The 23,676-nt window shown below is 33.0% G+C and overlaps 1 protein-coding gene across 7 annotated transcripts in view; it reads left to right on the top strand.

Moving 5' to 3' along the window:
- The window catches only part of Vps8 (vacuolar protein sorting 8), a 109,597-nt gene extending 90,468 nt beyond the window's left edge, over positions 1-19,129 (top strand). For 3 of the 7 annotated variants that reach the window (XR_013030926.1, XM_076512313.1, XM_076512314.1), the window contains 4 exons: positions 3,917-4,083; positions 5,977-6,190; positions 14,337-14,405; positions 14,977-16,807. Coding sequence is in view for 2 of the 7 variants with exons in the window: in XM_076512313.1 (XP_076368428.1) it covers positions 3,917-4,083; positions 5,977-6,190; positions 14,337-14,405; positions 14,977-15,018 (492 nt within the window). In the remaining 5 variants the exon portion in view is untranslated. Of the gene's footprint in view, positions 1-3,916; positions 4,084-5,976; positions 6,191-14,336; positions 14,406-14,976; positions 16,808-18,251; positions 18,352-19,020 lie in introns of those variants that run through there. The other 4 variants (XR_013030924.1, XR_013030923.1, XR_013030925.1 and 1 more) reach the window with 4 other exon arrangements.
- Positions 19,130-23,676: the final 4,547 nt, after the last annotated feature.

Genomic DNA, 23,676 nt, shown 5'->3' on the forward strand with positions numbered 1-23,676 from the left:
ATTGACATAATCATCTATGAGGAGGTACTGATACTGATAGGAGGGGTCATTCCGTAGAGCATATGCTCTTAGATCACAACCTTTCTCTGGTTCTTATTTTTATCCACCCAGTCAGTCCTTTTCTGCTATTGATCTCTCAGTTTCCTACCCTTCACTACTTTCCCACTTTTCGTGGAGGGTTGACAATAACTCACGAGGCAGTGAACATTTTCCTATAATGTTGAGAGACACTGTCAATGCCACTCAACCTGCATGTCACAGTGGAAGTTGGATCAAGCCAACTGGCCCTTTTTCACTGCTATTGCAGAACTTGATCCTGCCATCAATAGACAACTGTGTGGCAGCAGTGACTGACTGTATTATACAGGCAGCTGCTCAATGTATTCCGAAAACCTCAACACGTTTTCCATGATAGCCTTGTCTGTAGTGGAATCCTCCCAGCCACATGGCATGGAAGGCTCACAAATGGGCCTGGCATACTTTTCGTAAATATCCCATACTCTCAAACTGCATTGCTTTCCAGCAGGCCCATGCACATGCTCAGTGGGTAAGATATCAAATCCAGCATATCTTCAACCACCAGTTTCAAGGTTATATGGAAAAAGATTTGAAAGGTCAGTGGGCAATATAATTCTGTCCCCCACTCAATCTTGCTCTCTGATGGCCAGGAAGTAGCTGACACTCAGAGCATCACCAATACTCTAGGTGAAAGCTTTTGCTGGGTCTCTAGCACTTCTGCTTCTTCTTCCACCTTCTTAGCCATCAAGACATGGGCAGAGTGATTACCTCTTTCCTTTTAAGCTGATTGTCTCTATGACTATAATCACCCCTTTACACTAGCGGAGGTCAAACTGGCTCTTCATTGGTCTGGCAGTACATCAGTCGGACCTCATGATGTACACTACGAGAAGCTGCGCCATTTATCTCCTGCTTTTCTTGCTATTCTTCTGATTGTTTTCAACCAGATCTGGCAGGAGAATATTTTTCCTGATGCCTGGCACCAGGCTGTTGTCGTACCTTTCTCTAAGCCTGGGAAGGATTCCAAGATTCCTTCAAACTACTGTCCAATTGCTTTGACGAGTTGTCTCTGTAAGACCTTAGAGAGAATGATTAATGCTCATCTTGTATGGTTTCTCGGATCAAACATCCTCCTCTTGCCCACCCAATGTGGGTTCTGATGACAGCACTCCACAATGAACCACCTGATTCAACTTGAAACATTAATCAGGGAAGCCTTTCTCAAACAACAACATCTTATACCAATATTATTTTACCTTGAGAAGGCTTATGACACTACATGGGCAGAGTGATTACCTCTTTCCTTTTAAGCTGATTGTCTCTATGACTATAATCACCCCTTTACACTAGCAGAGCTCAAACTGGCTTTGTGAGACCTCCGTTCATATGGGTTACATGGTCATTTACCCATTTTTATTAAAAGATTTTTAATAGACAGGCAATTCTAAGTTCTGTGGGTTTGACATTTTCCCTTTCTTTTCTACAGGAACTTGGAGTCAATCAGGGCTGTGTTTTGAGTGTTACACTTTTCAGGATAAAGATTAATCATTCAATAACCCCCTCTTACTGTTGCAAACGAGCTCTATGTAGACGGATTTCACATCTCATGCCAGTTGTCGAACATGAGGTATGTTGAGGGACAGTTATAGACTGCCCTCAATCATTTACTGAAGTGAACCACAGCAAATGATTTTAACTTCTCTCTCTCTAAAACTTTTTGCATGCACTTTTGCCACCAACAGAGTATTCTCTCTTATCATGAACACCGTATCAGTGAAGTTGTGCTACCTATAGTCCTCAGGACAAAGTTCTTGGGGCTTATCTTTGACTGTAAGCTGACCTTTATGCCTCACACCAAGCAGCTACGAATAAAATGTACAAGAGCACTGAACATCCTCTGTGTCCTCTCTTCCACCACTTGGGGAGTGGATGAATGTTCTATGTTAAAAATACATCGTGCTCTTATTTGATCAAAACTAGACTATGGGTCACCAGTCTATGTCACTACCAGCACCTTGGCATTGAAGATGCTGGAGTTCATTCATCATCAGGGACTTTGGCTTTGCACTGAGGCTTTCTGCACTTCTCCAGTCCAGAGCTTATACATAGAGTCTCATGAACCTCATCTACACCTCTGCTTTGAAACTTCGATTCTTACCAAAGCATTTCATGTGAGGTTGTGTTTTCCTTCCTCGGTGGGGCTGTGCTTTTTCAGAACATATGATCTGCCTTTGTTCCTTTTGGCCTTCATATCCAGGCACAATTGGATGGCTTGGGTTTGTCCTTGGATAACATTGCTATATCCACTAGTCAGCCCATCCACCATGGCTTATTACCATCCCCAAGTGTGACCTTTCTTTAAGTCATCTGAGAAAAACAGGTACTCCCGATTGGAAGTGCTATCTTCTATCTGCTGAACATCTTTCAAACCATCCTTCAATTCCTATTTATATAGATGGTTCGAAATTAGGTGACTCTGTGGTCTCTGCTATGGTTCAGTGGTTGTGCACAGAATCCTCTCTACAGTTTTTGTATTCTCTGCTGAACTGAATGCCATTTCTCTTGCCCTGGATCACATAGAAGCTAAGCAGTACCCAACTTGCACTATTTATACTGACTCACTTAGTTTGCTACTGGCCCTGGAATTGCTTCATGTAAGTTCTCATCCTGTTCTTGCCAGTATTCAAAACCATCTGGCCCATTTCTCTTTTTTACATCTACTTCTATCCAGTTTTTCTGGATACCAGGCCATGTTGGTATTTGTGGCAATGGGTTCAATGACACTGCAGCTAAATCTGTCTGCTCTGGCACTATCACTGCTGTGCCTGTTCCATACAGAGACTATGGTTCTGTATTCAAGGCTCAGCTCTGTGCTAGTTGGCAATCGACTTGGAGTGAGTACTATGAAAACAAGCTTTTCCAAATAAAACCCTCTATTGGACTTTGGCTTTCATAAGGATCAGAAAGAGAAAATCGTCCTAACTAGACTATGCATTGGTCACAGTTTTTTAATTGATCATTTTCTTTTATCAGAGACCGATGCACCAGTGTGTTGTCTGTGTGACACTCAGGTCACGATAACCCACATTTTACTGTCATTACAACTCTCAACAATGGCACCATTTTAAAAATGTTTTGTCCCAGAGTTTATCCACAACGTTAGACAGTGTCATTGGCAATGGTGACATTGTCCACCTTACAAATGTTTTTAGTGTTTTAAAGGCCATTAATCTTTTTAATGCTATTTAGGTTTTTATTTTATAAATTAGGCCTTTTTTAATATGATTCCTTTTTAAGAATTAAAGTACAACTAGCTTGATTTGAAATAGAAAACAGTGATAATGTCAAATAACATGAAACCAGGGCTTGAAAGACTAACTTCAAGTGACTAACACTGATGTTTGAACTTACCTGTTAGTCATCCTGATGAGTTATGATAATTAAAATTATGCTACAGAAAGTCCTTTACAACTTGTTTTGCTGTTGTTTCTCTCTTACTGCAGTAAACTAGATATAAAAATTGGGTTCAATGCAATTTATGTTTTTAGTTCAAAAATTAAATTTTGTTTTGTTTTACCTTGATTCCTTTTTATGAAAATTAATAATTTTACTTTAACTTTTACCAGATATTTGGTGCAGATAGCCTAGTTGATTTGCACTATAAAATGCCAAACCAACTAATCCTAGAATACCAATAATAAATTATCAGTCATTAACACCAGGTTGTATGAGGTCGTAGTGACTCCACTCTTATGTTTTAGGGTTAAGCCTATCAATATGGTGAAAGAGCTTCCACCTGATAAAAAAAAATTAGAATAATGCTACATAGAGGTTTATTTCATAACTTTCACTTAATACCAATTTAAATATCAAAGTCTGGTTTTATTTTTACTTCCAGACTCTTCTTCAAACCACCACTAATCTTTTGAATAGTGACTTGCACAATCAGCTTGCTCAACTTTGCTTAGTGGCCAAAAGTGCCTTTTCTTGTCACTTTCCTTGCTGCAATCACTGCCTGAAAGAATACTCTGTTTCAGGTGATGTTGTTGATATTGTCATTTTCAGGTATGTAGTGACTATTTTTGAATATTATTTTAACCCATATTGTCTTTGTAAATATTGTTCCTTTTTGTTAAAACTAGTCCTAATTTGTTTTTACAATGTGACATTTATGAATAGTGTACTGTGATAGGTGAAATAAGTTTTGATTTAGAAACACTTTCATTTCTTCTTAATGGTCAAGATGAAAAAAGGCAGTTTCCTCATATTTTTATAACACATTGTAGTTAAATAAAAATATTGATTTGAATAACTGTGTATGATTTGTAAAACTAATGTTTAGAATAGTATAATTACTCACAAATTATTAAAATAGTAGATTTTTATCACAGTAATGTATGGTTATATTTTTGAGTGTTTAATAAATTACAATTTAAGTTTCAAACACATTTAAATTAGGAATTAAGTGAGATGTCTAGAAAATGTGTGTTTAAGGAGAGCATACTAAAGGGAACACTTAAATTATTTTGACTCTTTGTGTAGTACATAGCATAAATAGCTCACTTTGTGCAACTTTAAACTTAAAAATAATAACTGAAACAAAACAAAAGAAAAATAAAAAAATGTTAGTTATTGATAAAAAATATTTACCAATTTTTGACCTTTTTTTAAATGTAAATAGCTTGTATTCACATGTAAATCGGTGAATGTTTTGTTAACTAGTGCATTTAGAAATAAGCTTGTAGTAAAATCTGTGTAAATATTTTACTTATAGTTAATAATAAATCTGTGTTGATTTTGAAAGGTTAAAATAAATGAAAGATTTGCTAAAATTACATAATATAATGTGTTGAGGTGTAACTTACAGGTTAATTCAAAGTTTGAGTAATATTAGTAAATTAACAATAAAATATTTTAAAATGTGTTTGCATGAGGAATTTATGAAGTCAAATATAAATAAATAAACTCTAGTAGTTTTTTGTCTTAAAAACTATCATGGTAATCAAAGACAATTCTTATTTGAAATTAATATTGAATTCTAGGCATACAAAACATTACATGGCTGTTATTGCCTTTTTTTCTCTCTAATGTATAAATTATAATTTTAATGGCTACTTTGATACCAGAAAATGTTAGTTTAGTTGTGTGACTGAAATAATAATTATCAATGTGCTTTTTAATGTAGTTTGGATCAAAGCATCACCATACTTTGAAATTTAGAGACTATGTTCATAAATCTATTTTAAACCTTTTTACTTCCATTGTCTGAACTATGACATAGTGTCACCTTCAAAGTCACCTCCAATACATACAATTGTACTCCTCACCTGGTTTGCACTGGAATATTTTATTACATTAGAGTCAGTTGTGACTTTCAGGATACAGCATTATGTTTGCTCTGGTTTAGACTGGAGCAGTTTAATGCTGTCACAGTGAGATGTAATTTAACATATACCACTCATTGTGATATGGTATTGGATACACACACAGAGATAAATATGGAACACTTGATCTAGTTTAGATTATTATTTCATGCTCTGTTTGGACTAGAAGTTAGTTGACATTAAGGATATTTGTTTAGTGCCAATTGTTCATTTTTCTTACCTGATAGTTCAAATTACAATTTATTATGGATGCTTATATTATCAGGTTACCGATTTTGTTTAACCTAAATCTTATACATAACTTTCTATTCTCTCATACAGTATCATCTCAAAAAACCTACACAAAATGATTGTAACTTTATATTACCAGTCCTTCTCTGAATTTAGTTACTTATTGATTGTATAATTGTGTTAAATATATTGTTCTTTCTTCACTTTGACATTATTAAAGTCTTAGATGTATGCTTATAATTGTTCTTGTCTTCATTTTGTTTTCTTTTATTTTGCCAATTGGTTGAGATTGTAGTCACAAGTCTTATAGCATTAATTTTTTATGACGTGCTTGAATCCTCAGGTGTGGACATTCATATCATATCAATTGTATAGAAAGTACTCAGTTTAAAACAAAAGGAACTAATGATGGAGAATGGCTGTGCTACCTCTGTATTCATGGCAATCAACGGAAGCAAAAGATGCAAGGTTGTCGCATCAGTCATAAAACTCGAACCATTTCAGGTTCAGTTGTTCAACAAGCAGATGACAGTACTCCTTCTAGAATATCTAGAAAGGTAATGTTCTGTGTTTTACATCATGTTAATGTATGAAGTAATCAGCTTACTAAAAAGCTGTGTTATATGTTATTTTGAAATAGATTGTGACAATTGTTAATTTATATCTTAAGATGTAGCATGATAAATGTCATTGTTTGGATAACTTTACTTTTTATATATAAATGCACACATTTTAGTGCATTGGAAATGTCAACTTTACTGTAGAAATAAAACAAGTCACAGGAGCTGAGTACTAGGCTTTTGTTAATATGTAAGGAAGAGCAGGTTGGCTGATTGGATTTATGGAATCAGTTCAATGTGAAAAGGGAATTTTTTTTAAATGGATGGTGTACATTTAGATAAAATTTCAGCTGGCTTGTTTGCAAAGGCTATCAAGTCAATTACATGGGCAACTTTAAATTAGGATTAAACAGAGGGGAGGGCCAGAATAATGGAGAAAAAATAAAATGTTGGAACAAGATACAAAGGTAGTTTTATTGGTAGGCTGAACTGTTATTATTGTAATGCTAGAAGTATAAGTAATAAAATGGATTACTTCAGAGCACTAGTCAGAACAGAGTATTTTGATATAATGGGAATAGCTGAAATCTGACTAAACATAGGCATTTATGATGAAAGAAATGTCTTTAAAATACAGAGTTATAGGTTAATATATATGTATAAACAGCTGGTTTGGGTTGAGAAAATTTTATGTAGAGGAGCAAACAACGTTTCGATCTCCTTCGGTCGTCGTCAGGTTCACAAAGAAAGAAAGAGGTAACTGACCAATAGCTGACCACATGTTTGAAGGTGGTTGTGTAACTGAGTGTAGGAATGTAGAGGACATGCTTAGATGTTTGATTATATTTATTAATATAGGTATAAAGGTGTTCCTTTGTATTGGTTTATTTTGGGCTTGAGTTTTTGTATCAGTAAGGCTTCTTTAATTTTGAGTTTATGTTTGTTTCTTTATTTAGTATTTGGGTGTTTTCTCTGGTTATGTTGTGTTTATTTGATATGCAGTGTTCGAGAACATGTGAAGGTGACATTTTGTGTTCTCTGAATCTGGTTTCCATTTCTCTACTTGTTTCTCCAATATAGAAGTCGTGGCAGTTATCACATTGTATTTTATAATTAATGTTGGTGTGGTGTTTGTCAGTGTAGGTTTTACATAGTATTGACCTTAGTTTTGTGTCTGGTTTTTGAATACATTTATTATTAACTGGAATGTCATATTTTGTTAATAGTTTCTGCCAAATGTTGGTTACTTTTCTGTTGATGTCGGGAATATATGGTATGCAGCAGTATATGGTTTCATGTTTTTTAATTCGAGGGATATATTTACTTTTGTTAGTTGCTTTTTGTCTAGGTGTGTGCATATAATGTTTTCTATGGTTTGTGGAAGAAACTTGATGTTGATGAAGCCTTGTTTTATTTTGTCTAATTCATCGTTAATTTTATCTGGTGAGCATAGTTTTATGGCTATTTATTTTGTTTCTTAGTATGTTGAGTTTTTGTTTTGTTTTATGTGCTGAGTTCCAAGGAACGTATAGTCTAGTATGGGTGATTTTTTGGTGGAATTTTGTTTTAAATTCTGTATCAGTTCTTGTAATTTTGAGGTTAAGAAATGATATTTGATTGTTTTCTTCCTCTTCACATGTGAAGTTAATGCTGGGATGTACAGAGTTAATGTGATTGAAAAAATTAATGTGTGTTCTGTAGACCTGAATCCCGCAATCGTGTCGTCTGCATATCTGTACCAGCATAGTGGTGGATGTAATGCTGTGTTAATTGCTTGTGTTTCAACTTGTGTCATAAACATATTGGCTAGAACTGTTGATACTGGGTTGCCCATGCTCAGGCCATTTGTTTGTATATAGTTGTGGTTGTTGAACATGAAGTTTGTCTTCATCATGGTGAATTCTATGAGGGTTGCTAACTGGTTGCTGGGAATGTCTATTGATGGGTTAGTGTCTTGGATACAGAGTTCTAAGGCTATTTTGCAGGCTTCAGCAGTTGGGACTTCAGTGAAGAGGGATATAACATTGAAACTGGCCATTAAGGCTTTATGATTAAGTTGATTAAGATTAGACTTGAAATTAAAAGCCTTTGATGAATGAGCTGGCTGATGTTACATAGCATGGGCATTCTCCAAATATGTATTTGCCAAGATTGTAATTAAATGATTCATATGTGGACATTATTGGTCATAGTGGACAATCTGGTTCATGAGGTTTGGGGGATGCTGTATATTTGTGGTGTGCACGAGTCAGTTTTGTGTAGGTAGGAATATAGTGCTTTTAAAATTGTGTTGGCTTTTTTTCATTTTTAGTAGTATTTTGTTTAGTTGCATTTCGTGTGTCTTTGTTGGATTAGCATGTATTGGTTTAAATTTGTTTGTGTCTGATAGGATGTTCTTCCTTTCTTGGATGTATTCATTCGTGTTCATTATGAATATAGTGTTTCCTTTATATGCTTTTAGATTTTTTATGTTTTTGTCTTGTTTTAGATTTTTAATGGAATTAATGTCTATTTTTGTGAGATTGTTTTTTAGCTTTCTGTTTTGTGAAATTATGTTGGTGGTTTTGTGAGAAAATTCCTTGAAAAAATCATTTAAAATGTTGTTTTTAGGTGTTTCTTGAAAATATAAATTTTTAATTTTTTTCTGGGAAGTTTGGCTGTTGGATGTCAATAAATTTGTCGAAGTTGTCTTCTTTCTGATTGTTGTTTTTGGTTGTTTTTTGTGGAAAGAATCACAAGTCTCCTGGCTAGGTCTTCTAAACATGTTTTAATTTCTAAGGTTGGAATGTACCTAGGTGCTATTGCGAAGTTGAGTCCTTTGTTAAGTAGATGTATCTCATCTGTGTTTAATTGTCAGTCAGATCTGTTAATTATGAGGTAAGTCAACGGTTTGTCATGCTGATGTATTTTCTGTTGTTTGTATCTTAGTTTTTCTAGTTTTTTGTTGTGGCAGATCTTTTTGTCCCTGTTGTTTCTAGTGTTGATTTGGTTTATGTTTCATTGTATAAGTCCGTAAATCTCTGGTTTAATGCAACACGGCAGTTGATGGTCTGGGTTCATTTTTCGTTTTTGTAACTCATGTAGTTCTTTGAATTTCATGTTTAACATGGCTTTAAACACCCAAATACTAAATAAAGAAACAAACATAAACAATCGCAAAGTTAAAGAAGCCTTACTTATACAACAACTCAAGCCCAAAATAAACCAATACAAAGGAACACCTTTATTCCTTTTTTACATATATTTTTACATATATAATTCTCTAGAAGTGGGTTTTCTTGTCATCAATGAGAGCTATAGGTTGTTTAATAGGGATAAAGTATTAAATAGAGGGAGAAGATTGGCATTTTATGTGAAATGTGAATTATAGCTTGTTGAAGTTAAGGATGTAAAAGCTAACAGCAATGAAATTACATTTTGATTTCTATTAGTGGGTATAAAGAGAGAAAGGTTTTATATGGAATTTGTTATAGACCACTGTATAAAACTGATGATATTAATGAGAAACTTTGCTGAGAAATAGACTCCAACTGTCAGTAAGATTATAATTGTGGAAAATTTTAAATTCACGCATAAACAGAGTGTCCCAGAAGTCTGGATCCATAGGGAAAACAGATATTATATTCTTAAACACATTTCTAATGTCAGTTTTACATATTTCAGGAAGGAAAATATCCAGATGGCACAAACTACCAAGAATTGATTTGTGAATGGCTGCTAATGTTATACAGTTTGTGTAATAAATAAACTAAAAATAAATTGTGTATCTTTACCTATGGTTCACAGTTCTGGGATACCCTGTAGCTTGGGAGTTAAAGTGAAATCTTGAGATATACAGGATTTCAGGAATGGTTCAGGATGGCTTTCTTCAACAATAGGTTGGAGAATCTACCAGGAGCAATGCTATTTTATATTTATTGTTAACTTATTATTAAGAAAAGGTTGATAGGATAGAGGTTGGGGAACATGTGGGTGCAAGTGTTCATTAGATTTGATATTTTGTTGCTCATGGAGATAAGGAATAATGAGATTTTATTTTAGTTCCAAATTTCAAAAAAGCAAATTCTGAAAGGATGAGACAAGAATTACCTGCTGTGAATTTGGCAACTGAATTAATTGGAGATACTGATAAGATATAGAAAAAATTTAAAAATACATTTCTAAATATTCAAAAAAGGGTGTCTAAAAGTAAAAAACCAAGTTAGCCATACAAAGGATATATAGTATAAAATTAAAGACAAGCATTATTGATATATGTGTAAATTAATTATAATGATGAGAGATGTAGAAAATCAAGTGTGAAATTAGGCAATCTTAAATACTACATGAAAAAGATTGGTTGAAAATGTAAGGATTTCTTTAACTATATTGAGAGTAAGCAGAATTCTAGGATGGGATTATGGTAATTGAGAGATGATACTAGAAAGCTAATATCTGATGATTTGGGATGGCTGGGTTATTTGCTTTCACTTTGCCTTCAGCTTTTACTAATAAAGATCTAAGCAATACTCCTCAACCCGAATAGCTGCTAGATTAAAAACTGTGTTAAACAAAATGGTCATATTAATTCTGAGCTTGTTAAGAAACAAATAGGGAAATATAAAGAATGTTAAAGCAACTGGGCTCAATAATATTTACCAAAGTGTTTTGAAAGAGGTTAAGGATTGGATATTGTGAGCCATTTTATATTACTTATTCTTAATATCAGGTGCGAGAAGATTACAAGTTGGCTAATGTTTTTTTCTCTTTTCAATATACGTGATAAAAATTTTTCCAGTTATTCTAGGCCTGTTAATATGTAACCTAAATCAGTGGTGAGAAAAGTTTTAAAGGTCTGATGGAAGACATTTTGTAAAGTCATTTAAATTTTTTTGGATAGTCAACACGGTTTCACTAGAGGAAAATCTTGCCTTACTAATCTTTAGACATTCTTTGTAGTTATTACTGCTTATGAGATGAGAGTACAAATATGGATGTGGTATATCTAGATTTTCAAAAGGCATTTGACAAGGTGTCATATAAAAGGTTTGTCAAACAACTTATCTGTGTGGATGCAAGGAATAAGTTAACTCAATTGAATTGAAAACTGGCTACATGGAAAAAAGCAGCAGGCTGCTTCAAGTGAAGTTTAGTCAAACTGGATTAATGTCATAAATTCAGTATTTTAGAGATCAATGTTAGACCACTGCTTTTTTTCAGTTTAAATCAGTGACATTGATGAAAGAATGGCCAATAAGTTATTTAAATTTGCTGCTGATGTTAAGGTCATGGGTGTTATTAGCTATGAAAAGCATGTACTGCCTTGATTTATTTATTCATTTGAACAAATAAATGGCAGATGGTTTATGAATATAATAAATGCAAGGTAATGCATGTTTAATAACACAATTTCAATTATAATTTTGATGGGAATAAAATAACCTTGATAGTATTATGAAAGAAAACAATCAGTTTCATCAGTTTCTTAATCCATCCAAGCAATGTAATGTTGCTAATAGGAGGGCAGATAAGATTATATCTTGTATCTACAGAAATATTTAAAATAAGTTTATAAAGGTTATAATGTCATTATATATATAATTGTTAAGCCAACTTTGGAATACTGTGTTCAGTTATGGACTCCTTACCTCAGAAAGAGTGTTGAATTGTTGGAAAAGATTCAGAGGAAGGCTGCTTAGATGATACCCAAGATGGAAAGGATATTGTATGAAAATAGGCTAAGATTTCTGAACTTATTTTCTCTTGAAGAAAGAAGTGTTAGAAGGGATCTGATAAAGGTGTTTAATATTCTTAAAGGAATTGCTAGTGTTAACGTTTTTTGTTATTTCTTGTATTTAATTGTGAGAATTGTAAGACTAGAGGACACGTATAAGTTTTTTAACAGGGTGGTTAATTTAATCCAATCAGGAGAGTTCAAAGGCCATGTCATTGTGTTTGTTGAATTGCATTTAGAATTTTATTGAACTACTATTTTATGAATTCATCTCAATAAGTTTGGTATCAAACTGTAAGTTATAATTCAGATTATCTTCTTACACATTATTTAATTTCTAATTTAAAAGTAATCATTAAAATAAAACACCTAAATATTGATTTTTGTATGACACATGGTATATTGAATACAGAACTAGATGTTTGTGATGTTAAAATACTAATTCTATAGTTTCATTCAAATTGGGAACTCAAATTACTGATATTGACAAGATAGAATATAAAATAAGAACCTTTTATCTTTTTTATTTGTTGGTGTGTTGTTTATTTACTGAATCAAACAGTAGCCCCACTCACCTTTTTCCATTTTAGAAAATGGTCACTTATGACATGAATAATCAATCAAAAGCTCAGAGTGTCCCCTTAGTAGCTTTATCAGCTATTTTAAAATACTTGGAAGCCATCTTATTCTTACGAACCAAGAATTCAAGCAGGCTTGAATTTACATCATAACTAGAAGATATAATTGTTCGCTATACTTATTTATTTACTGTTCTATGTTTTAAGAAAAATAAGTTTAAACACTTATTTATAAATAGAATGATCTATGTACATGTATAATGTATAATACTTGAAATATGATTGTATATTACAAAATGTTAGTCCACTAAAACACAGCCAAAATCATGTCAGTTTGTAAAGACTAAAGGTCAGTTGTATATTATTGGATGTGGTAACAAGCGTCCACATGCACCACATCACAGCAAGCTCTGGAAGGTCAGTATAATAAAAATGATACATACGTATGAATGTTATGGGATTTAAGTTTTTTAGACTAAACATTTGTGTTTTCTTGTTATAATTTGTAGTCATTCTAAAATCAAAAAAGTATAATTTATATTTATTTCCTAATTTTTTACGGTGGTTATAAGGTCACTCAAATTGAGAAATTCCATATAGTAGAGAAAATAACAGACAAAATATAAAGTTCTACTGAAAACTAACATTTGAAATTTCTATATGAGGTTTTAGAGATTATACAAGTAATATTTGAGATTTTGGTATGAAGAATAAATAGTCTTTAATCATAACATGAAAATCACTTTGCACTCAGACTAGTAATGAAACAGGCTCTATATTTTTACAAACAAATTTTTAGTGAAAATATTTCATTAAAAAATTTGATATTTTGTGTTCCAAATACTTTTCATCTCTACTAAAAGCCTACTAAATGTTGTGAAGGTACACCTACTGCATAAAAAGTTGTAATATAAAAGTGTAACTCATATGTTATAAAGAACCCGTTACAAAAAGGTTAAGAGAATTTCATGGAATGCTTGATAAATGTGTAAATGACAAGGGTTGGGTTTAAAGTCTGTGTGTTTTTTGTTTTTTTAAGTTAGAGTTTAGTTTCATTTAGTGGATAGGACAACCTAGATGGACCAAAATGTCCCTTTCCATCCTTTAATATTGTGTTACCTTATTTTGCTTCTTTCAACACAAACATCCATACTGTTTTGTGCTGTTTTGGGAGCAAAAATGTTGTATTCCACTTTTATGGAATTTATCACTCACCAAATTGACTCAGTTAAGATGCCACTTATCTTCTAAGTGGCTTACTTTCCAAAAGGAGATCCTTGTGGTGAGACAAATTAGAAAATTAAAACATTTTTGGTTTTGCATAAAATATATAATAGTATCACACTCCTTCCATGTGATTAGGTCTCCATGTCTCAGCAAAATTAAAATACAGGCACAAACACTGAATACAAAAATAATAAATGGTAATAATGTTGGACATTTTGAAATGAGTTAGTTTGGTTGCCTTGTTGGATACTGTGGAACTGAGCTAGGGTAAAGTTGTGAAGTGAACCATTTAAATTGAAACTTATATAATAATGGAAGCAAAGTAGTTGTTGGAATAGATCTAACAGGATTACTTTTAATGAACATGAAAAATTTTACTCTATTAACTTAAACTAGTTTAAAGAAAAATGTGCCGTAACACCCAATTTGTAGCTTATATCTCATCAGCAGCTTATAGAATGTTTATAGTGGTATGTTTGTATTATATCCTCATTCTAGTATTCAGATTTTCTTAAGTAAAGTTTGATTTTATAAGTTAATCTGTAAGAATCTATTGCTCAAAACTGTTTATAGCCATGCTACATTCTACATGTAAACATTTATTTCCATGCTTGTTTTATCACAGGTGACATTGAACTCACGTCAGTTGCAGGCTTTAGATTACCTACAACAGTTTCAACGTTCACCATCAAGGGTAAAATATTGTTATTCTTCCTTTTGCTAGCTTCTAGGTGAAAATTTTGTGAAAAATCATATAGATTTTAAAATTTTATTCTTTGAATGTATGTAGTTTTCTTACGTTTTTCATTATTTTTAGTTATTATTTTATATTTGCTTAACTAAATCCATGTCAGATTTAATCTCTATTTGCATGCATCTCTAATATAATAATGGTATATAAGAATATATACAACCTATCATTATCTGTAGCCAGTTTTCAACAAAATGTACGTACATACACAGAAGGTTAATAATAAACTCTAGGAATAAAGAAAATAGTTTATAGAGCTTTTTTTTGTAACATATGAAACAGTTCTGTGCTCTTTCATATATAACTTTTAATCCTAAATGCCAGTGTTAAAATTTCAATCATTAACACCAGGTGGTAGAGGGTCATAGTGACTGGCATTCTAGAGTTAAAACTGTTAAGTAGATATATGTAATTTTTTAATTTTTTTGTTTGTTTTTTCAACTCAGCTAAAACTTCTTAAGGAGTTAAAACTCTTAAAAATAGATTTATGTTTTGTTTTGTTTTTTCAATTTAGCTAAAACTTCTTAAGGAGCTATCTCATAATGATCACAGCTGAGAAACTGGTCAATCTGTTTCCCCCTTTGTACTCCATTTGGTGTCTTATAGAAGATGATGAAGTTTTATTTCCAAGTTCTGGGTGATACCTTGTAAATATCACAACATGTTTTAGTTATGTAATATTATCTGTAATTGGGAAATTATAAAGTCTAAAAATAGTAGTAGATTCAAACTGAACATATGAGAAAAGGAGATAATCTTATTTTAATCACAGTGATCTGAGAAGTTATCAGAATAATCACAGAAATATACAGATATGCAAAATGTAGAAACTAAAATGTGGTTGAGAAATCCATATATCATGATCATGGAAAAATCATTAAAATGTAAGATAGAAAAGTAGTGAAGTGGGCAATAGAAAATGTTAATAAAAAGAAAGAAAGAAATTACAATATTTATGTTAACTGTAAATATAGAAGTATTTATAAACTTTAGAAAGTATACACACAGGAGAAAAAGTGGAAGAACTATTACTAACTATCAATTTGTTTCAGTGAAAAGTATGAAAGCCATTTCAAAATCAACTCATAATTTACAGATTGGAATTAGAAAAAAAACATGGGTTAGACTATTCAGTAGCTGCAGTTGAACCTTATCATTCCAATTTTTTTTTCTAGTTTAGTACTTTAAGAGCATTACCACACTTCAAGTTTATTAATCTTATGTAGTTAAAAATTCTGCTTATTGTAGATTCTTTATTTGGTAGGTACAACAGAAAATAATTCAAGTGAATATTTTTAAGATGTAATTTGATTTTGCATGATACAGAATTGTTATTGATGAGCAGATGGTCTCCAGTAGGACAGTGGTAAGTCTATGGACTTACATAGCTAAAAGCCAGGGTTTGAGTTGCCATAGTGGACATAGCAGATACTCCAATATAGCTTTGCTGTAAAACAAGCAACTGACCAGATATTCTGTACCAAATGGCATTTTTGAATTGTAGAAAAGATTTAATTAACTCTGAATTGGATTTGGTCATGTATAATGCTAGTTACTAAAATAACTGTTTGCATCAGCTGTTTATATTTGGGAAATACTTTTGTCCTCTGTGTAATTAGGTTGAGTACATGAAGCATTAACCTTAATTCAGAAACATCAAATGAAACCTTTAATGACAAGCTTTTCATTTAACGAAGAAAATTAAATATTTCTATAATTTTAGTAACAGTGCTGATTACACTATTCCCATTACACAAGTTCACAAGCAGGTAAGATTAAGACATAATTTGTGAGACCAATCTTAAGTATATGTCTTAGATAACAGTAAACATCATACATTTTGATTTGTGAAACTCTAGTGTTAGTTTTCTTTCATTTGTCCATATTTTGCTGTATTTGTATAAAGGAAAATGTAAATTGATTCACTGAAAAGCAGATATATTGTTTCTCTGTATTTTGTTACGTTGTGTTTACAGAAGTACTTCAGAGGTACTGGTCTGGTAAATACTAAATGATATGACATTAAAAGATATCAACAATGTGGCACCTTGACAAACACCAAATGTAAGTGTTTGTATAATGTATTAGGATTTCATCATATGCTATAAGTTAACAGTTGTGTATCAAGTATTATTACCACGAGGAACTTCACCTCAGTTAGTTTTTAAAACTAATTTACCTCTTTAAATAAATATATAAATTGGTTTTATTTAATTGACAGTGCTGATTTTGTTAAGATTCTGGGAATTTGTTTTTGTAAGCCTTCATTGTAGTCATTATGCATTACACTGTATTAAAAAGAAATATTAATTTGTTGTAATAAACAGTAGTGTCTGTCTTTTCAAGATGTGTTGTTTTACAAGGATTTCTTAAATCAGATTTGGCTTCTTCACTTGTTTCTCTGTCCATTAACACACCTTCCACTTTTGTCTCTGGTACCATCAACAAATTGTTTTCCTATATCACTAAATTTCACCTTCAATACAAGGTTTGTGCTTGTTTTTTTCTTAATTTACCTTTGTCACCTGAATTTTAACTTTAGTCCCAGTTTCTATTGGTCATTATTTTGCTAATTAAAAAAGTTTATTTTCTTAAGAATGTGTTTGTTTTAACCTGTTATGCTTTCATCTTATCTGGGACTTTATACTTCGCTTTTTGTTTTCCTTTATGCTCTTCTTTTAGTGCAAAATTACAATTTACAGTGAAGAACTGTCTTCATTTGAAGCTCTTTCTCTTGTATTCTTAACTTCCATTGCACACCTGCTTCTGTGTTTCAGTATATTTCAACTTAAATTATTTCTATGTTGTGTGATTTCATTCACTTTTATTATCTTAAAATTTAATCCCTGATTTTTTTTCCATCAGTAACTTGCTTTCAGACATACTTACATTTTAACTTACAAGAAGGTGTCTCATTTGAATTTCTAATCCATCTAATAAAGGCTTAGTTACAAGTTCCTATGTATCCATTACTTTCTTTCAAACATCTTTAATGTTTATCTTAGGGGAGTGTATCTGATTTGGATTTCTTCACTTTTCTTTGTTGTGGACTTTATCTTTGGCCTCTGTTTCCATCAGCCACTTGTTTTCGGGTGCCATTACCTTTAAACTCTACAATAATATGTATGTTTCAGACTCCTTAATTTCAGTTTGTTATAGACTTCAGTCTAATTGTCACCCACTTACTGCTTATCTTTAGATTTATGTACAGAAATGTATGTTTCAAACTTCTATTATTAAGTCAACAGTTTTTATTTCTGTTGAGCACAGGCTTCCCAGGAACTAAATTATGTTTAAAAAAAAGTTTGTTTTGATTTCCCTTATTTCTGTTTGCTGGACTTAAACATTGACCACTGTTTTTATTACCCACTTGTTTTCAAGCAATGCTATAGTAGCTTACCTTACAGGATTTTGTATTCTTTTACTTCTGTCATGGATTTTTGTCATCTTTGTTAAACCTGAAGATGGGCTAAGAAGGTGGATATGTTGTTCTGTACCTTATTTTGATTACAGTTTTAATACCTATACAAGCCATCTTATGAATATATTTTTACTTGAAGTGGGTTTCTTGTCATCATGAAGTTTTGTGTTTGTATGATATTGGTGATCTTTTAATTGCTTATCATGAACCTGTTCACTTTCCTATTTTAATTGCACTACTAGTTTAAATCCAATTTGTTTGTTTTCTTGAAATGACTGGACATAACATAATGCTTAGTGTACCTAAACAGTAAATTTAAGGATTCATAGTTTGCTACCTACTACAAAAATGCATTCTACACTCTCTAGGGCAAGGTTAAGGATAATGATCAATTCCCATTATTTGACTGGACAAAAGTTGGCACTGGATGGTGTTGGTTATGAATGACTACGTGAAGATAGCTTTTGTTTGTAGCTTTGCAAAAACATTCTGTAGAAAATAGTAGCTATTATACTAGAAAATAATTGCAGCAAAAAATGAAAACTATTATAGAAAATAACTTCATTCCCAAGCATGTATTTGTTGATCTTTTTCCTCTATTTCTTCATAAAATCTGCTATTACTTGCAGGTTTACCTCTCTGATACTTGTTAGGAAATTGATTTTTGCCTGTAAATACCACAAGTAAAGGCAAAGGAGCTGTTTTGATACCATTTCATCAGGATTTAGTTTAGATAATTTTAATTTTCTACCTTGATCTATTATTAATATAAATGCCAGTTTCATGTACCCTCTTTAATGTTGCATATCACTCTTAAGCTTGAAGTCTTGCCACAATACAGTTCAATGTAATGAAAAATGTGCAACCAAAAATTGTTATTAGTGCATAAAAGCAAATTACTTTTTCATGTGCAATAAATGTGTGATGAAAACAGATGTAAACCATTTATTGGTTGTTATTACTCATACAGTGAAACTGGTTTATTGAGTAAATTGCTCCAAGAGCATACCTTCATATGTTAAAAGATAACATTTACATTCCAAACAAATATCTCATCTTTATGTCTGAAATGATAACTGTCTTGAAGCCTTCTAAGTGAGTAACATAAACCTTAAGATTTTTGTTTGTGTCTTTAAGTAGTAAGCTTGGCTCCATGGGTAGTACTAACAGAAGATAGTGGTGAACAAAGCTCAAGGAAGAAGCAAATATAGTGATGAGCATGGTTCTATGGATTAGTACCACCAAATGATATAAAGGGTGAACATGGTTCCAGGAATTAATGCCATCAAAAGATACAGTGAGGAGTTAAAACTGGATATCAAGGAACAAACGTTTAAGAAAATAAGTTTTGAGACAGATTTTGTTATCCTCATTTTGTTGGGATGTTGAACATTTATAATGAAGTTTCTTCATTACCCAATCAAGCCATTTCAAAACTTTCATATAGTGATGAGTATCATTGAAGGAATGGTGCTACCAGAAGATAGTGTTCCAAGGAGTAGTATTATAAGATGTACAGGTGCATAACTCCAGAGAGTGACAGTCAGTGGTGACGAGAAAACCACTTGTAGAGAAAAAGTATATATATGTAAAAACGCTGGTTTGGGTTGAGAAAATTTTTTATAGAGGAGCGAACAATGTTTCAACCTTCTTCAGTCATCATCAGGTTCACAAAGAAAGAAAGAAAGAGGTAACTAACCGATAGCTGACCACATGTTTGAAGGGGGTTGTGTAACTGAATGTAGGAATGTAGAGGGCATGCTTAGATGTTTGATTATATTTATTAATATAGGTATAAAGGTTTGTATTGGTCAGCTATCAGTCAGTTACCTCTTTTTTTCTATGTGAACCTGACGATGACCAAAGAAGGTCCTCTACATAAAAATTTTCTCAACCCAAACCAGCCGTTTTTACATATATATTTTTCCAGAGAGTAACAATTCTAACCAAGGTAGATTGAAGTAACATTTCTGTAATACAGGACTGAACATTTGTCCAAATCTAGGTATTGTCACTACTGTTCCAAATGTTAGAATGCTCCTTGATATTTGTTACCTTCTTGTTGAAGAGACAAAACATATCAAAAACAAAGAACTGGCACAAAACAATGTCCCTTAGAAGAAATTAATCTGGATTAAGGTTGTACAGTTGTTACACATATATTAATATATTTTTATTAATTTTACTCTGATCATTTTTAATAGAATTACTCTCCACAGCTACTAAGCCTAAACTGACATACGAGCAAGGAAAAATCTGAAGTGAGGGGATTGTGTAGTGTTCTAAAACATTGCCGTTTGTGTACATATAAACTGTGTTTATATTATTAAATAGCAAACCTTATATTTAAGGAACTCTGTTGAGAAAAAGCAGCCATTTTGTAACACATACCATCTATAATAAGGGATTAAATATCACTTTTATAACATACCCACAGCTTACATGTCGCGAATATTTTATTGTATCGTGTACCGTTTCGAACTTAGTACACTACCACAGAAATCCAGACCACTACCTTAGAATCAACTCCCACTCACTTGGACGCTCATCCGTGTGGGAAGCTTTTCTAGACAACTTCGATATTCCAATTCCACTTAAAGAGAAATCTTATTTTTAAGTAATTGTAAAATAAAATAATATGTTGAAATACATTATATCCGTTATAGATTAAGAGAAACAAGCAAACAAAGAGTAATAACAAAAGAATATTGCTGCTTTTATCTTATGTCTCCTTGCATCTTCCCCGTATTGTAATGTGCAAATAGTGATGCAGTGTGTTGATGTTTCAATTAAAATATAAATATTACGTATTGTAGAAAACAGTTGAATAATTAACATATGTGAATCAAAATCTTAGAATCTTATACTAAAAGCATTTAACATTTTCCAATATAGTGAAAAACGAGTTCGTCTCATTCAACAGGACTCGGAAATGAATGAAAACTATTAATTACGAGCTACAATATATATATATATAAATCTCACATCGCCCTGACACCTACAAAGTAAGTGCTATTGCTTATTAAAACAAAAAGTATTAATATCTGGTTAAAACGTTTTACATGTACTAAAACAATTAAAATAAAAAGGTCAGCCATGTTAAAAAGTGGCACTGAAAAAATAGTCAAGTTGAATCTAAACAAAAACACCTCAAATGTGCAGTGGCGTATGTAAGTAGGGGCTAGAGGTGGGGGGGCTCATAGTCTTAATGGGGACCCATTAGTAATTTTATTCTATGTAAAATTAGATGGAATGTAGGGACTACAAACATTATTAGCCTTTGAGCCCTTAAATCCGTCACTGCAGGGGTGAAAAAAAGGCGTGTCCTAAAAACGATTGAACGTGCGACTTCAAGGAATTAAATCAAATTTGGCGGCCGAACTGGTAGTTAAACTTATAGCATTGATAAAAAGAAATATATATACAGCAAATATTCATTCATTAGTAAGCTATACTGTGTTTTTGTTGTTGTGCAACATGAGGCATGATAGTGGTTAAAACAAAGTATCCAGCCCAGCAAACTAATGAATAAATATTTGTTGTAAAACTCGCACCAGTGTTATAATATTGGCCGCCAGTTTTGATCTCATCTCTTACAGAGACACGCTGGACCCTTTCTTTGCCGCACCTTTTTTTCACACCTGAGATATTCCGGCCCGGCATGGCCAGGTGGTTAAGGCACTCGACCCGTAATCCGAGAGTCGTGTGTTCGAATCCCTGTCACACCAAACATGCCGCCCTTTCAGCCGTTGGGGTGTTATAATGTAATGGTCAATACCACTATTCGTTGGTAAAGGAGTTGTCCAAGAGTTGGTGGTGAGTGGTGGTGACTAGCTGCCTTCCCTCTAGTCTTACACTGCTAAATTAGGGACGGCTAGCGCAGATAGCCCTCGAGTAGGTTTGCGCGAAATTCAAAACAAACAATCCTGAGATGTTTTGGATTATATATCAAGACATTTGTCAATACACACCAACAAACCACAGCAAATAAAACAGTGACACTTGATAGTAACGAACATTAGCTTCAGGATCGCCGGGCATGGCCAGGTGGTTAGGATGACTCGCCCTTTCAGCATTGTGAGCGTTATAATGTTTCGGCTATTCTCATTATTCGTTGGTAAAAGAGGTGCCAAAGAGTTGGCAGTGGGTGATGATAACTGACTGCCTTCCGTCTCGGTTTACACTGCTTAAGTAAGGACGCCTAGCACAGATAGCCCTTGTGTAGCTTTACGCGAAATTCACAAACAGACAAGGTTTAGGATTGCAACCATATTAATTGGAACATACTTTTACTTTACACAACCAACTAGATTATTTAAAATATATGGTAGTGGTGTTCCTCTACAACATTGTTAATAGTATCATTTATAGTAACGCCATGGAATTAGATCAACAGTTTTTGTCACCACCCCACGCAATTCGTGGGACCACATTAAGCAAATTTATTTATGTCATCTGCTCAAGATAATATCACGTGACGATAAACTTTCTTTAATTAGGAAAATTTCATAACATTTAGCAAATTTTTGCTAAAAAGTTGGTAATAAATAATAACCATTCACACATATGGTCTGAAACTTGAGCTAGGCACTGTTAATCTAGTTTGCTTGACCTAACCAATACTTGTGCATCTGAACGTATTTTTACTTTATAGTTTTTACAGTTCTAAATAGACCGTCCTTAATCCGAATGACAAAAAGAAAAAACTAAAAACGTTAGATTGATAGCTTAAGTGACATTTTGCGTAGGCATATGCAAAAATTATCGTCAAATTTATGCGGTTTTTGTTGAATAACTTTGCATATACGACTTATAGCTATACCAAATGAAACTTTTACCAGCGAATTGTGGGATTGACCGCACATTATAACGTCCCCACGGTTGAAAGGGAGAGCATATTTGGTGTGACGAGGAATCGAACCCACGACTCTCAGATTACAAGTCGAATGCCTTAACCACCTGGCCATGCCAGGCCGATATAAAAGGACAAAACCTATAAAGATGCAAGGTAAGAAAAGGAAATATGTTTTCAGCATATAGCTTCCAGTTGGGTTATTGGTGCTTTGGCCATCGTGAAGAATCGATCCCCAGATTAGTAAATTAATAAAGAAAACAAAAAGGGAAGGGGAGAACTTAGCGTCATTTTTATATCCGTGTTACTGTACTGAAAACTTGGTAGGTGTTTTGGTTAAAATCTAACAAGCCCCAAAGTGGCATGAGGGACAATCAGAGGCGTTTGCTTTGTTTGTTTTTTGAAATTCGCGCAAATCTACTCAAGGACTATCTGCAGTAACCGTGCATAATTTAGCAGTGTAAGACTAGAGTAATCACGCCAACTGTTGGACTACTCTTTTTCCAAGGAGTAGTAAGATTGACTGTAACATTATAACAACCCCATGGCTAATAGGACGAGCATGTTTGGTGGGACGGGGATTCGAATCCGCGACCCTCATTTTACGAGTCGAATGTCCTAACCACCTCGCCATGCCCTGCCAACCAGAGATGTTCAGAAATAATTTATTTCTCTTCGCCTCGCTTGCAGAATTTAGGTTCAATATTTTTAATGGAAAAGGTAAGATTTAGAGATACGGACTCGTACGTTGGAAGTATCCTTGTTATTCCTTTTCCAGGTGTTATAAAAAGGGTTCCAGTCAATTTAGAATAAATGGCGAAGCAATATGAAGATGGGTGATACATATAAAAAAAGAAATGACTTATATAAAATAGCAGCTTTTAAAGATGTAACGTGAAAATGAATAACTTGTTTTCTGCACAAAGCTGCATAACGGGATA

This window comes from Tachypleus tridentatus, chromosome 7, assembly GCF_004210375.1.
Source record: "Tachypleus tridentatus isolate NWPU-2018 chromosome 7, ASM421037v1, whole genome shotgun sequence".
Lineage (NCBI taxonomy): Eukaryota > Metazoa > Arthropoda > Merostomata > Xiphosura > Limulidae > Tachypleus > Tachypleus tridentatus.